At 45.9% G+C, this 14,006-nt stretch overlaps 2 protein-coding genes across 2 annotated transcripts; both read left to right on the forward strand.

The window, feature by feature from the left end:
* Positions 1-3,500: 3,500 nt before the first annotated feature.
* On the forward strand, positions 3,501-5,338 carry LOC117854864 (germin-like protein 5-1). Its single transcript, XM_034737123.2, has 2 exons — positions 3,501-3,751; positions 4,495-5,338. Exons 1-2 carry the CDS (start codon positions 3,616-3,618, stop codon positions 5,034-5,036), a joined length of 678 nt encoding a protein of 225 aa, XP_034593014.1. The 5' UTR covers positions 3,501-3,615; the 3' UTR covers positions 5,037-5,338.
* Positions 5,339-6,412: 1,074 nt separating this feature from the next.
* Positions 6,413-8,122, forward strand: LOC117854863 (expansin-A9). The gene is made up of 2 exons (XM_034737122.2): positions 6,413-7,023; positions 7,112-8,122. The coding sequence occupies exons 1-2, from the start codon at positions 6,894-6,896 to the stop codon at positions 7,732-7,734; spliced, it is 753 nt and encodes a 250-aa protein (XP_034593013.1). The 5' UTR covers positions 6,413-6,893; the 3' UTR covers positions 7,735-8,122.
* Positions 8,123-14,006: the final 5,884 nt, after the last annotated feature.

The raw sequence follows: 14,006 nt of genomic DNA on the forward strand, positions 1-14,006 counted from the left end.
TTGAGCATATTGTCGCCATCAAAGTGCGTGCCATGGATGGATGACACATTGTTTATACTTTATACCACTATCATATCTCTATTTTCTACTGCTTCACTGGATCCCTGGTACCAGCATATAACCGATGGTACACGATTGGTGGCATCGCTCAGTTGGTTAAGTTCTTTTGTGATGGAACCTGCCCATCTGGATTCGAGTTCTCGACTCGGTATGGATGCTTATATTTTTTGAATTTTTTCTACAAATTAACGTCTCTATTCTTCCAGTGGTAGGCAACGTGATCGTTGATGGCAAGACGCCTATGATGACTTTGTCAATCTCAAGATCTACTATGGTCTCTTGGAGGTCTATGTGTATTCATAGGATGAGTGTGTGCACGAGTATTTATAATCATCTGTCAAAAAAAATTATCTTCTGTTCACTGGCTCCATATTTATGGCACTGCTAGGGTCACACACAGATCAAAGCGTATGCATGTGGATAATTAATGGCTCAGCTAGTGCTAATAGTACCAACATGACTCCATGTTCTTATAGTGCACCAGCCAATGTGGCCACAAATGGGGCATGGGAAGCAAACGCCAATATGTGCTCTACCTCAACCTGAACTACTACTCTTAGTGTGTCCAAGCTTGCTTATATTATATTGTTTATATTGTTTAAGATTATAAACTTATAACCATACTCTTAGTGTGTCCAAGCTTGCTTATATTATATTGTTTATATTGTTTAAGATTATAAACTTATAACCATTGTAAAGAGTATATTTGATTATGAATTCAACCATATAAAGTTTACATTATAAAAATAAAAAATTGATAATTAAATTATTGGTCAAATATTGTAAAGTTTGAATCTTGATATGCGTGTGCGCCTTACAAATAAAAATTGAGGGAGCATATAGTAATTTTTCTATTCCTAATGGACCTGACAAAGTCATCATTTGATGTTTTTTGTTCCTAGTCAATTCGTGCATTTTGTATACATTCTCATAATACACAACATATTTTGACAACAATCGTTAGTGTATATATATCAAGTTGAGGATAGAAAAGGTCCTCATGTCGCACTCGGAGTGACTCAAGGAGCACCCACCCCCGCCCGTCGCTGCACCCCACCAAACCCTAGGCCAGTCGCCGCTATTGCCATTGCTGACTAGCAGAGGCATGAAGTCAGTTTCTGCACATGTTCCCCCTCCTTCTTCTCTCTTCCCCTCTCCCTCACTCACCCTAGGTCGCATCTCTTCTCTTCCTCCACCACCTAGGGCCTGGATGCATGTTAGCTCCCTGGCTTATGACTTTGAAACCTTTTTATGCCTTTGATTTCACCCTGGGTAATGCACTAATAGACCCCAATGTTGACTCACATTGTATTAAATTAATTGCTTTCCACATTTCTATACACGTTTGAGCCTCCCTTTTCTACTTACATGTAGGGGTCCAGACCCAACAAAAGGGGGATGGAGTCGACTGGGGACATTGGTCTGAAGCTCGACTATAGTGTGTTCACAATCCCATAAATAATTCCCCCGCCCCTACCAAAATCTAAGCCTCCATATCTCGATCAAGATAGTGGATATAGCCACATAGGATGCAACTATTTAAAATGATAAAAAAGTAATCGGCTATGTAAAAAATCCTTCGTCATTTATTGGCAAAAAGGAAAAATATCAATACGAAGGAGTAGAAATATGAAATAGTAATATTGTCCAAGCATCTAGAATTCTACCCGCAATAGGGGAAGTAGAAGGCTTAGGTGGAAAGAATCCGAGCTAAAGCTCTCTGCCGATAGCTAGTCTACTCTCCCCTATGCTAGGTCATGTTGTCCGAGTTGTGCGGTGGCTTCCCCTGCTGCTGATGGTGGTTTGCTGCAGCAGCTGATAGGCCATCGTGCCACAACGGGCACCATGTAGCTGTTGTTTGATCTAGTCTTCAATTTGTGTTGACCGATACATGAACTACATGATAGCCGAAGTCCATATCCTACACGCCTTGCTAGCATAAGGATAGAAATAAATTTACATAAAGTGCTACGAAAAGAGAATTACAGCTACCCAAAATCCATATCCATCCGGGTACATAAATATTATTGACCCGTGTGTTGAATATGGTTACGTATACGGTAAATAACATGTTTGCTAGCCGAAGGATAAAAATTACATTAATTGGCAGCTCGTACACGCATGAGGTCCGTATCTTTCCTATTGTATCACGTGAGGGTACGAGGTGCTAATTTATTTTTTATTTCCAATTATATACTTATTAGTTGTATTCGATATGGATTCTTTTAACATAAAATTTAATGATGTATATTCTTTTTTCGATTAACGTGGGAATTTCTAAACCCTCTCGACAAATTGGTGGCTTCTTTTAACACTATTGTATTAAGATAATACTCAGCCTTTCAGCATTTTCTGGTAGGAGCATAAAGCTTTGCTGGGCAGAGCTATAAAGCAGACCAGTCACCAGTGATGACTGATGAGGGACATGCCAGCTAACTGTCTTTTAAGAATAGTCCTCCTCCGACCAACTACTGAGGTGAAGCGGAAACTGGAGGACGACGATGCTAGCACAGTGGTCAATACTTCTGTTACATTTTCCTTCTTCCCAGAGAGCAGATCTTGCATCGTCCTTGTATAAGCAACTGATGAGAAGACCTGAAACTGAATTGCTGATGTATGCGTGAGTTGACAATCCATGCATTTTACTAGCTTTAGTGTCCAATTCTCATACCTGCAGTCAAATAAACAAAGATTGCTTGGAGATCTTCACTGCATTTTTATTGAAAGAAGATGTAGTGTAAGAACGGTTACAGTCCAGCCAAGCACCTTCACTTAGTCACTTTATACAACACCGGTGCTTGCACTTGCACGCCAGTTCAAGATAGAAAACCAGCGCTTTCCATTCCTTGCAGGAACAAACACGTCAGTTTCATCACAGGATCGATCATGGGCCTCTCTCAGGAAAGACTTGTTTGTTATAATAGGCAGGCCCCAACAGCCGGGTAACAGCCTTTTCTGATGTCTGACGAAGAGTGACTTACGAGAGCTCGCAATTGCCGTAAACCGATGGAACAGCAAGCAAGCAGCTCTCTTTTCCAAATTCCAACAAGGTCCGGCGTCGCTGTCTTCTCGAGATGACGCTAGCTACCATACGTTTTCCGTGATCACACATCGACTCGTTACCACTGTGATCTGCCTGCAGCTGTTCAGCTACTCCAGCCTCCACTTGCGTGGCGTCCGCCAGGCGTCGAAAGAAGCCCAGCGACAATGCTTTGTTGTTTTGCCTTCTCACAAGTCACAAGGATTAGTCACGAATCACGATGGCGAATCGACGAACAAAGCGATCGGATCGACCCGATCTGCGTACCCCGGCCGGGTCCCTGGTGACGGGCCACCAACCGCTTGAGCTGCACACGTCACCTCTCTCGCGTTCGTCGCTTTGCTTGAGCTGAAAGTACTTGCAACGCAGCACGCATTGACGCCGGGCGCGCACCGGCTCCGCTTCCGCTATAAGTAGCTGGCTGGCTCCGCTCTGCCTGCCCAGCAGCATCCGGCGACGAAACCAACGGCGACCACCGCCCCGTCAGTTCGTGAGTGAGTGAGCGGCGCACGATCATGGCCCGGCCTTCCTCGTCCCTGTTTCTTGGAGCGGCGGTTGCGGTGGCGCTTGCGGTCCTTGCCGCCGCGCCGTCAGCGCTCGCCGCGGACCCGGACTACCTCCAGGACCTCTGCGTCGCCGACCTCAACTCCGGTAAGCTCCAGGCTTTAATTTGCTCAGTACCTTGCCGCGACATCATATCTTTGCACGACTCCAGACCTTTTTTTTTCATACCTGTTCATTGCGCCGTGAGCATACTGTCGATTTTCGCCATCAGCGCATATCCCATCAAGATTTCCACGTACAGAGGCACGGACATAAGAGCAGCTCCGTTTCCCTTTTCCCTTCCTATGAGTGACAACGAATCCGCGTCCATGGTTGGAGAGTAGATCCACAATTCCGTTAACACGCATTGCTTTCTGAATGTGCGTACATGTTCAGTTAAACAATGTCATGATTTCCAAAGTCGTTTGGAATATTCTTTTAGGCCGCAATGCTAAATACACATCGACGACCCATTTCATAGCTTGGATCGCGAGCCGTTGCTAAGCGTACTGATTAGCTAGCTGCAGAGTGTTTTTCTTTTTCACTAGATGACACACACAACCCTACAGAAGCATACTGATTCTTGCATAAGGCCAGAGCTAGCAGATCTTTTCACGTGCCGCCATACATTATCATATGATCATATCATGAACCAGAGCCTGCGTGGGGCACCTGCCACTGCCAGAGCGCCCTCCGGCTCCGGGTGTCTTCTGCCACTGAACGGCGATGGCTCCAGAGCATCCTGCACGCCGCGTGTGACCCGATCACGGCCGTCCATCCACGCCGCTGCGACTGCGATGCACCACGCCACGGCCAGACTCTGACACGCCGGCATTTTCCTGTTACTGCAGAGGTGAAGGTGAACGGGTTCCCGTGCAAGGCGAACGCCACCGCCGACGATTTCTTCTCCAGCGTCCTCGCCAAGCCCGGCGCCACCAACAACACCGTGGGCTCCGTCGCCACGGGCGCCAACGTCGAGAAGGTCCCGGGGCTCAACACGCTCGGCGTGTCGCTCTCCCGCATCGACTACGCCCCGGGGGGTCTCAACCCGCCGCACACGCACCCGCGCGCCACCGAGCTCCTCTTCGTCCTCTACGGCACGCTCGACGTCGGCTTCATCACCACGGCAAACAAGCTCGTCGCCAAGACCATCTCCCAGGGCGACGTCTTCGCGTTCCCGCGCGGCCTCGTGCACTTCCAGAGGAACGCCGGCGACAAGCCCGCCGCCGCCATCTCGGCCTTCAACAGCCAGCTCCCCGGCACGCAGTCCATCGCCATGACGCTCTTCGGGGCCTCGCCCGAGGTGCCCGACGAAGTTCTCGCCAAGGCCTTCCAGATCGGCGCCGAGGAGGTGGACAAGATCAAGGCCAAGTTCGCGCCCAAGAAGAGCTGAGGATCCAGAGGAAATTTTGCCTGCTCAATCAATCGTCATTGGTGTTGATGTGCACGCATTGATTGGTTCGATTATTTTGCTGGCTCTTTGATCATTTGTGGCTGAGGGTGCCATGCAATCGTACGTGTCGTTGGGTTTGTGATATGATCGTCGGTTATGTGTGACCTGCAGAATAAGATAGTAGGTGTCTCTTGTAATAAGCTGCAGGCCTGCTGGAGAACATTCTGTTCATCTTATTTTATTAGCCCAATCATTTGTAAACTATTTCATATTACTATTACACATGCCTTTTTAATTAGTTACCAATCCTAGCACAGATTTGCTTGATTCGACATTGTTGCATCTGATCTGCATGGCTTGGTCGTTGCCCGGGTACAGTATCTTATCTGCTGACACCGGGAGTGGCCTCTGAATTAACTAGAGTGAAGTCTGAACTGAAGCATGAAGGATAGAATTCGCACCGGCAAATGATTTATCTTCAGCGAATGATTGATGTCAAAGCCTCCAAATCTGCTGGGAACTTATGTTTGATGATGGCAACGTTATACAGTCGAATGGAAATTTGAGTTGTAAGAAGATAAATTTTTTCTTGAAGTGTTGGTTTTATTATTAGCCCAATCATTTGGGAGATTCTGTCTGTAAACCATATGATATTACTACAACTACTACCTCTATAGTTTACCACATGGCATGATTTGGTCACCGCCTGTACTTGATTTTGTCATGTTGCATATGATCCATCTGCATGGTTTATAGTAATTTAGTTGTCGAGTAGAGTTTGTACTCCTTCCGTCCCAAATCGTAGGTAGTTTTGATTTTTCTACGTGAATAGCTTTTTGTATGTATCTAACTATAGTGTATATCTAGATGCATACAAACACCTATAAACCTAGGAAAGTCAAAACGGCCTACCATTTGAAATGAAGGGAGTGGTATACTAGTAGTATCTTATCTGCAACAACGAATTAACTAGTCTGAGCTGAAGCATCAAGCATGAAGGATCACAGTTCACGACGGAAAATCCTCATCTCCAGCAAATGATTGAGGTCAAACTCTACCAATCAGCTGGGAACACGACGGTTAAATGAGAATCTTCGAAGAAAAAATTATATAATTCAATGGAAGTTTCAGTTGTAAATAGAACAGACAAGTCATTAACTAGTATGGTCCGAGCATTCTTTTTGGTTTCTGAACTATTGCCAAGGGAATGCAGACTTGTACACTGTTGGAGTGAAAGTACGAACACTTCCTAGCAATAAAGAGAATCATTGGCAAAGCAAAAATACGAACTTCAAATCTGATCATGTACTTGTAGTAACTTCAGTACTCAGTTATCATCAACTCATCATACACTTGTTGTGCGGAACGAAGTGAACAAGAGAGAGTCCAGGTTCAGATACTTTCTTGATCTCAGTCTCACTGAGGGCCATTCGGCCACCCGAAAACGACGGGATCACGGACAGTGTTCTACTTCAACATGAGCACACGAGATGAAACTCTCCCTTGCAAGGAACAACCACCGGGTGTCAAACGAAACATATAATTCAGGCGCAGGATTAATCATGTCAAATCACCAAGATTCATCGGTTGAATTATTTGGCCATTGCCTGTCTTCCGGGATTATTAAGCCACCAGCAGCACGTATACTACTGCATCAGCGTGATCCATGACTCATGATTGACCCGATAAGAAACAGGGAGGCCACATGCAGCGTGCATGATCACCTCGTCGTCAGCCAACCGTTCGCTCGCCGGCAGTTGCAGGCTTATAAGTAGTAGGAGAGAAGAGTTGTGCAGTCGCAACAGATTGCAACTTGCAAGTGATCTGGTCAGTCTGGCAGCGTCTTGCTGAGAGACGATGGAGAAGGCGATCCTGCTCTTGCTGCTGAGCTTGTGCGCCGCCCGGCTTGACGACGCAGCGGCGCAGCAGTACTGGACGCCGGCCACCGCCACGTTCTACGGCGGGAGCGACGCGTCCGGCACCATGGGTAACACATCCACGCCGACGACCTTTTTTTTGACAGCTCCGACGAACCATGAGTTCGTGGCATTGATGTGCGCGTTCTTGTTTCGCAGGCGGGTCGTGCGGGTACGGCAACCTGTACAACGCCGGGTACGGGACGCAGACGACGGCGCTGAGCACGGCGCTCTACGGCGACGGCGCCTCCTGCGGCGCGTGCTTCCTCGTCGCCTGCGACGCGTCGCGGACGCAGTACTGCAAGCCGGGGTCGCCGTCGGTGACCGTCACGGCGACCAACTTCTGCCCGCCCAACTACGGCGACCCCAGCGGGTGGTGCAACTCGCCGCGGCAGCACTTCGACATGTCGCAGCCGGCGTGGGAGACCATCGGCGTGTACCAGGCCGGCATCGTCCCCGTCAACTACCGGAGGGTCCCGTGCAGCCGGTCCGGCGGGATCAGGTTCGGGATCAGCGGGCACGACTACTTCGAGCTCGTGCTCATCACCAACGTCGGCGGCGCCGGCGCGGTGGCGGCGGCGTGGGTCAGGGGGACCGGCACCGACTGGCTGGCGATGAGCCGCAACTGGGGGGCGAACTGGCAGAGCAGCGCGTACCTCACCGGGCAGAGCCTGTCGTTCAAGGTGCAGACGGACGACGGCAAGGCCGTCATGGCGTACAACGTTGCGCCGGCGAGTTGGCAGTTCGGCTGCACCTACCAGGCCTCGGTCAACTTCTACTAGAGAGTGATAAGATGATGATGATAGGCGCGGCACATGCATTTGCGAACTACTTGGGCCAGCTCTATGGTTGTAAAAAGAGGCCTTAAAGACTCGACTCAATGGGCCATGTTAAGTAACAGCCCATGAGCTGGGGAGAAAATTATTAAATAGTGCATATACCATCTTCGCAAAAAGGGAAGGAAAAAACACATTCTTTTAAGTGTGCATTTAACAGGGTTAATTCTATTAAAAGCACTCTTTTGTGGATCTGGATGTGAAGACATTAAACACACATGATGTTTACATGTGACCGAGCACGACAAGTGTGGAGATGCTTGGGAGTGTGGGGTAAGATCGATGAAATGCTAAACATTGATTGCTCTGGATCAGTACTGATATTCAGGGTGTGTTTGGTTGCATGCACCATATGATACATGTATGGATGATCCTGGATGGGGTGGTTCAACCAATTTGCTTGTACCATATGGTTCACTCTAATTAGTAGAATAATGTATTAAGTGGGATGGCCTCATCCTGAATGAGTTGGTCCAATTCACCCAACCAAACAAAAGGATCATTATTATTTTGAATCATTTCATACATGAATCAAATGATACAACCAACCAAACACATAGGGTCAGTGCCTCAACTGAATGTGTGCCTCAAACACACATGATTAGTGTTGACGGTCTGGTGGGAGAGAAGGCAGTTTGTACATGGTGAAAATATTCAGCCCCCATTTAGAGTGGCAATGTCCGATCCATTGGCGCTAACAACCCACATGTAACAGATGCACCGATGGTAGAGGCTTATGCTTTTAAACAGGGTTTGATGATAGCACAACATATTGGGTGCAATCGATTTATTCTCCAAACGGACTGCATGCAGGTTGTCGAGACAATGCAGGAAGGTGGCTTCTCAGCAACAGTAGCGGCTGCTAGGAGAGCAACATCCTTTGGAGTGGTTTTGATAATGTCTCTATAGAATATTGTAATAGGGAAGTCAATCAGGTAGCTCATGAGCTTGCTAGGAGATCTTTTTCTTTGAAAGATTCTTGTATTTGGGTCGACGAGCCTCCTAGTTTCATTCTGGATTTGTCGATGAATGATGTAACAATTTTGTTATATGAAAAAAGCTAGCCGAATGGTATTCCCTCAAAATGAGTGGTGACCAAGGTGCCAGGCAAAATATCTGAAAAAAAAAGGTTTGGTAGAACATGAAAAAGGCATGGCACACAACATTGCGGTTGTAATTGTTTTTTTTATGAAACAGGAGGGAAGTTACCCCTGCCCTGCTGGTTATATATTATATAATAAAAGAGAAAATACAAGCCAAGTATGGTCCTATTAGGAAACAAAGAAAGAAAAGAAGAAGATAAAAAAAGCGGTTGTAATTGTTGCACATCAACCTCCTTTTTTATTATGAAAGAAAGCAGCTGAACTCCGCTCCTTCCAAATGTTTCATGTAGTTGAGGTTGTGATCTCGGACCACCATTTTTTCATACTGGTCAGTAGAGCTCCACGTCGGTGACGTTCTGGAAGGCCTGACCAGGTAGCAACCTGTTCCAGACGGCGACCGTGTAGGTACCGTTAGCCAACAGTGCCTTCTCTTGTTCGACGGTTAGAATGTAGAAAAGCATGTATCTTGACCAGCCAAAGACCACATGACTCGTAGACTACAACTACAACCACCAATCTCCAAGCACTCCTGAGAGTACAAAAGTTGCCATGCACCTGAGAGTAGACTTGCAACACCATGAGAGAAAACACCCTCCTCGCCTCGGTATTTCTCCTGCTCGCCTCGTTGCCTTCCACTGCGCTTTCAGCAAGCGGAAGCCGGAGGAGCACTCTATGGCGCGGTGACTCAATCGCCGTAGTGGACGACGCCTCCGCCGACCTCCTTGTGTCTCCCAGCGGCAACTTCTCCTGTGGCTTCTACAAGGTGGCCACCAACGCCTACACGTTCGCCATATGGTTCACCCGCTCCGCCGACGCCACCGTGGCGTGGACGGCCAACCGCGACGCCCCCGTCAACGGCGGGGGCTCGCGCGCCGGGTTCCGCAAGGACGGGTCAATGGTGCTGCAGGACTTTGACGGCCGCGTGGTGTGGAGGACCAACACCAGCGGCACGCAGGCCGAGCGCGCGCAGCTCCTCGACACCGGCAACCTCGTCGTGGCCGACGCCGCCGGGAGCACGCTGTGGCAGAGCTTCGACTGGCCGACGGACACGCTCCTCCCGGAGCAACCCATCACCCGGTACAAGCGGCTGGTGTCGGCGTCGACGAGGGGCTTGCCGCGACGCAAAGCAAACATGATGCTTAGGCTCGGTATTAGGTTCGGATGATTCCGGACCACTCCATCCGGCGAACCAAGCACGATGTTTATGGACCATATGAGCATCTGCAAGAGGTTGCAAAGTGAAGCCACATCATCGATGTCCAATCCAACAAAAACCGCTCCAGCGTTTAGGTTCCTACTAGGTGACTCATACGCGACCCATCGAGAATTAAATACTACTCTTGTGAGCAGCCTTTCCCACCCACCATGTCTACATGCCGGCCTTTTCTCCACGAGGACGTTTTGTCTCAGGCAGACCCTTTTTTATTCCTTTGCACCAGGTGGGCGGTCAGATAGGTTTCGGATGCCAGGATAGCGCTACTTGCGAGTTGTGCTCCGTGTGTTGCACCCCTGAGATTCCTTTCTCTCACCTCCCAGCACCATCTAAAACCACACACTGGAGCTGCTCTAATGAGAAAAGATAGTTAGCTTCAATCAAATTAACAAGTTATTGTGAATCAGACAGTGTGATTTGGGTGCACTCTAGGAAGAATTAGTGCTAGAGCAGCATCATGCATTTCCTAATTTAGTTCATCAGTGCTTCGGGCTTTAAGAAACAACATGCATTTCCTAACTAACTCTTCAATACCCACTATTCAGTGCTTTCAGTAGTTCATCAGCACTGCTAGTAGGCTTTAAGAAGAATCATGCATTTCCTTAGTGCACAATTTATCTAGGAATTGAGAGCTTTGCAAAGTTTATTGGATTCCTAGTACCATGATTTGATCCATGATTTCAAATCTGACTGTCCAGTGACTTGGAGTAAGAGTTGTAGCTGCAGCTTTAGTGGGAGGGATACCTCCTTCTTCCTGAGTGGGATCAATTTCTTCAGCTTGAACCGTTGATTTCAAGGTTGAAGAAGCTGCACAACCCTTGATTTGCAATTCAATGACTCAGGCTACTGGATTCTAATTAGATATTACTAGTCCATCAACCCGTACTCCCGCACGGGCTAGTGTTTTTAAAAGTTACTGAATCTGAAAATTATTTAGAAATTAAACTCCTAACTAATAATTAAAATTGTTTACCTATTACTCTCTCATTTTTTCAATACTTCAACATACTACTCATATAGATATGTACTTATCTTTATTCAGTTGTGATTGATTTTTAATTAGTAATTACTCTATAAATTTTTTGATCCACATTCACACTTTTTTCATTTTCTATCGCACCTCCATACATTGTGTTTAGCATAAAAATTAATATTTTCATCAATTCCTCGCATACATGTATAAATGGTCTAAATGGTGACACTCATCATGCGTATATACTTTAACTTAGTATTTCTATATTAACAATGATATAAATAGGTAATTTAGAATCATATATTAGTTTACTTTTGGACATTTCTATATGATGCACATGAAGATAATTAGATCATGATTTAGGTATTTACTTTATGCTATTGTTAATAATAACATACGTGATTAACTTAGATACAAACTTAGAATGATATTTTAAATTATGCTTTATAATGATATGTATGAGTAAATTGGATGAATATTATTAGGTTATTTTAGATTATTTTTTATAATGGCCAACCTTAGTAATTTATATATAGTTTTAGAGTTTATTTTTAATATTTTTATAATGATAGTGGTGGGTAACTTTTTTTAGAAAATATAATAGATCAATGATTATGATTATTAGAGTTTACAAGATTGGTGTTTGATGTTTTTGATTTTTTTGAAAATTTTAAGGATTTGTTTTTTTTCTAGCGTGTCTCGTGGGAAATAATGCGTAGTCTCCAATGAAAAAATAAGACCACATTGATACAAAACTTTTACCATGAGCTACATCTCATTCGTTAAATATTCGAACACAATACTTATATAGATATATACTTATTGTCTTCATCCGATTGTGATAGATTTTAGTTAGTAATTGCTCTATAATATTTTCATCCACATTTATAATCTTTAACTTTTCAATTTGTTTAATGGATCCTAAGTTTGAGCTATAATTTTAACATAGAAACCTCTATTCTCATCACTTACTCTATATCTTTATAAATGGTGACGCACATCATGCGTATATACCTTAGTTATTATATTATATACCAATAGTGTAAGAAATAGAAGATTTAGACTCATATATTGCTGTATATTTTTAATTAAGGTGATTGGATTCAAATGTAGTCATGTTATTTTTAATAATGACATATGTGGGTAATATCGATGCAAATTTAAGGGGTTCCTTTAAGTTTTTTTAAGTATTAGTGATCGGCAATTTAGTTGCAAATTTAGGGTGTTATTTTAAATATTGTTTACAATGGCATGAGTGGGTAATTTTGATGAAAATTAGAGGGTTACTTTAGTTAATTTTATATAATGGCAGAAGTGGGTAATTTAGATATAGATTCAGAGGGTTACTTTATGCTAGTTTCTAGCATAATGCTCGTGTGTTGCTACGGTGAAATATTAAATTTTTTATTTTATATTAGTTTTATCCAATTAATGCATATTGTTAAAAAAGCAATAAGAAAATAATAGATATGTACTCATCGTGTAACCATGGATGTTTTGTCAATTTGATATGTATTGTTCGAAAAGCAATAAAAAACAATGAAACATAATATGTGCTTGAGCTTAGTATATACGTGCAAGATATTTGAAGCAAAATCTTTTCTCCACTTCTCTCGTAGAGTAGATAATACTTAATTTGGTGATGACCACATGTGCTCGGAAAGCATAATTAATAAGATTTGCCGGCTATTGAACCGTATCATGGATTGGCCCATTGGGCCAAAAACATGGTACCGTACTTCAAATGGTCAAATAAGTAAAATTGCTTAGGAAAATTCAAAACATGTGCGACCTGTATAGACCCCAGGTCATAGATTCAAACCTCTATCCCAGTAGTTTTTTTATCTTCGGGACGCCCTGCAGTTTTTTTGTTCCCGTCGGGTTGCGGTTTGTTCGCCCGGTTTGGTCTGGTTTCCTACGGTTTTGCGACTGTTCCGCACCTCCGTCAGTCAACGACGAAAATTGGTGGCAAAAATCTTAATTTAATATTAGGTAGAGATAATGGCCTTTAATATTAGGTAGAGATAATGGCATAGGTGGGTAATTTTTAGAGAATATTTTCTCTTTTTCTAAAGTGTCCAACTAAAAATCCTAGGTGGTTTCACTGAAGGTTTTAAATGGAACCTCCAATTAGTAATAATAAGATGATTACAAGGGAAACAGATACAATGCATGTATCCCACCACTAGATATTATTGCCGACTACAGTGTCAAACCTTTGGTGCATCATGTAGTAGGAGTCATATATCTTCTTGATCCGTGGCGTCGGCTCGACCCCAAGCATGAAAAGGCCGCCCATCCTCCGGAGGAACACCATGGCGCCGTCCTCATCGACGCCGACGATACGCGCACAGGGAATCTACTCACGGTCGTCAAGCGCCAGCGCCAGCGACCTTACCTCGCCGAACTTAGGGCATCGCGATCTCCACGCACGGGGGAGCAACGCGTCGACAAGGACTGTCCTACGGAGTGTCCAGGACACGGCGCCGGCGCCGTGGCCGTCGGCCTCCTGCAGCGCCCACCGGCGCAGCATGTTGCCCGTCACGGTGGCGAGGCCGAGCTCGCCGTCGGGCGTCCTCATGAGCTTCACGTTGCGCCCGTGGACTCTCCAGGCGTTCCTCGGCTCCAGGACGACGAGGACGTGCGGGCTGCCGCCGGCGCGCAGCTTGAGCGAGAGGACGCGGTCGTCGTCGAGCAGCCAGTACACGGAGTCCCCGACGGCGGCGCCGGGCGTCTGTGCCAGCCTGCCAGGGCATCGCGCGGGAGGCCGGGGCGGCTTGCGCTTGCGCGGTGACGAGGTCGCCCCACGGGCCCGTGTCAGATGCGTAGACCGCCGCAACCGCGGCGCCCGCCTGCGCCTGGACGAACGCGACGGCGACGCGGAAGCCGTTGCTCGTGGCATCGTCGCCACGGAGAAGCACCGCGCCGA

This window comes from Setaria viridis, chromosome 5, assembly GCF_005286985.2.
Source record: "Setaria viridis chromosome 5, Setaria_viridis_v4.0, whole genome shotgun sequence".
In the NCBI taxonomy this organism is placed as follows: domain Eukaryota; kingdom Viridiplantae; phylum Streptophyta; class Magnoliopsida; order Poales; family Poaceae; genus Setaria; species Setaria viridis.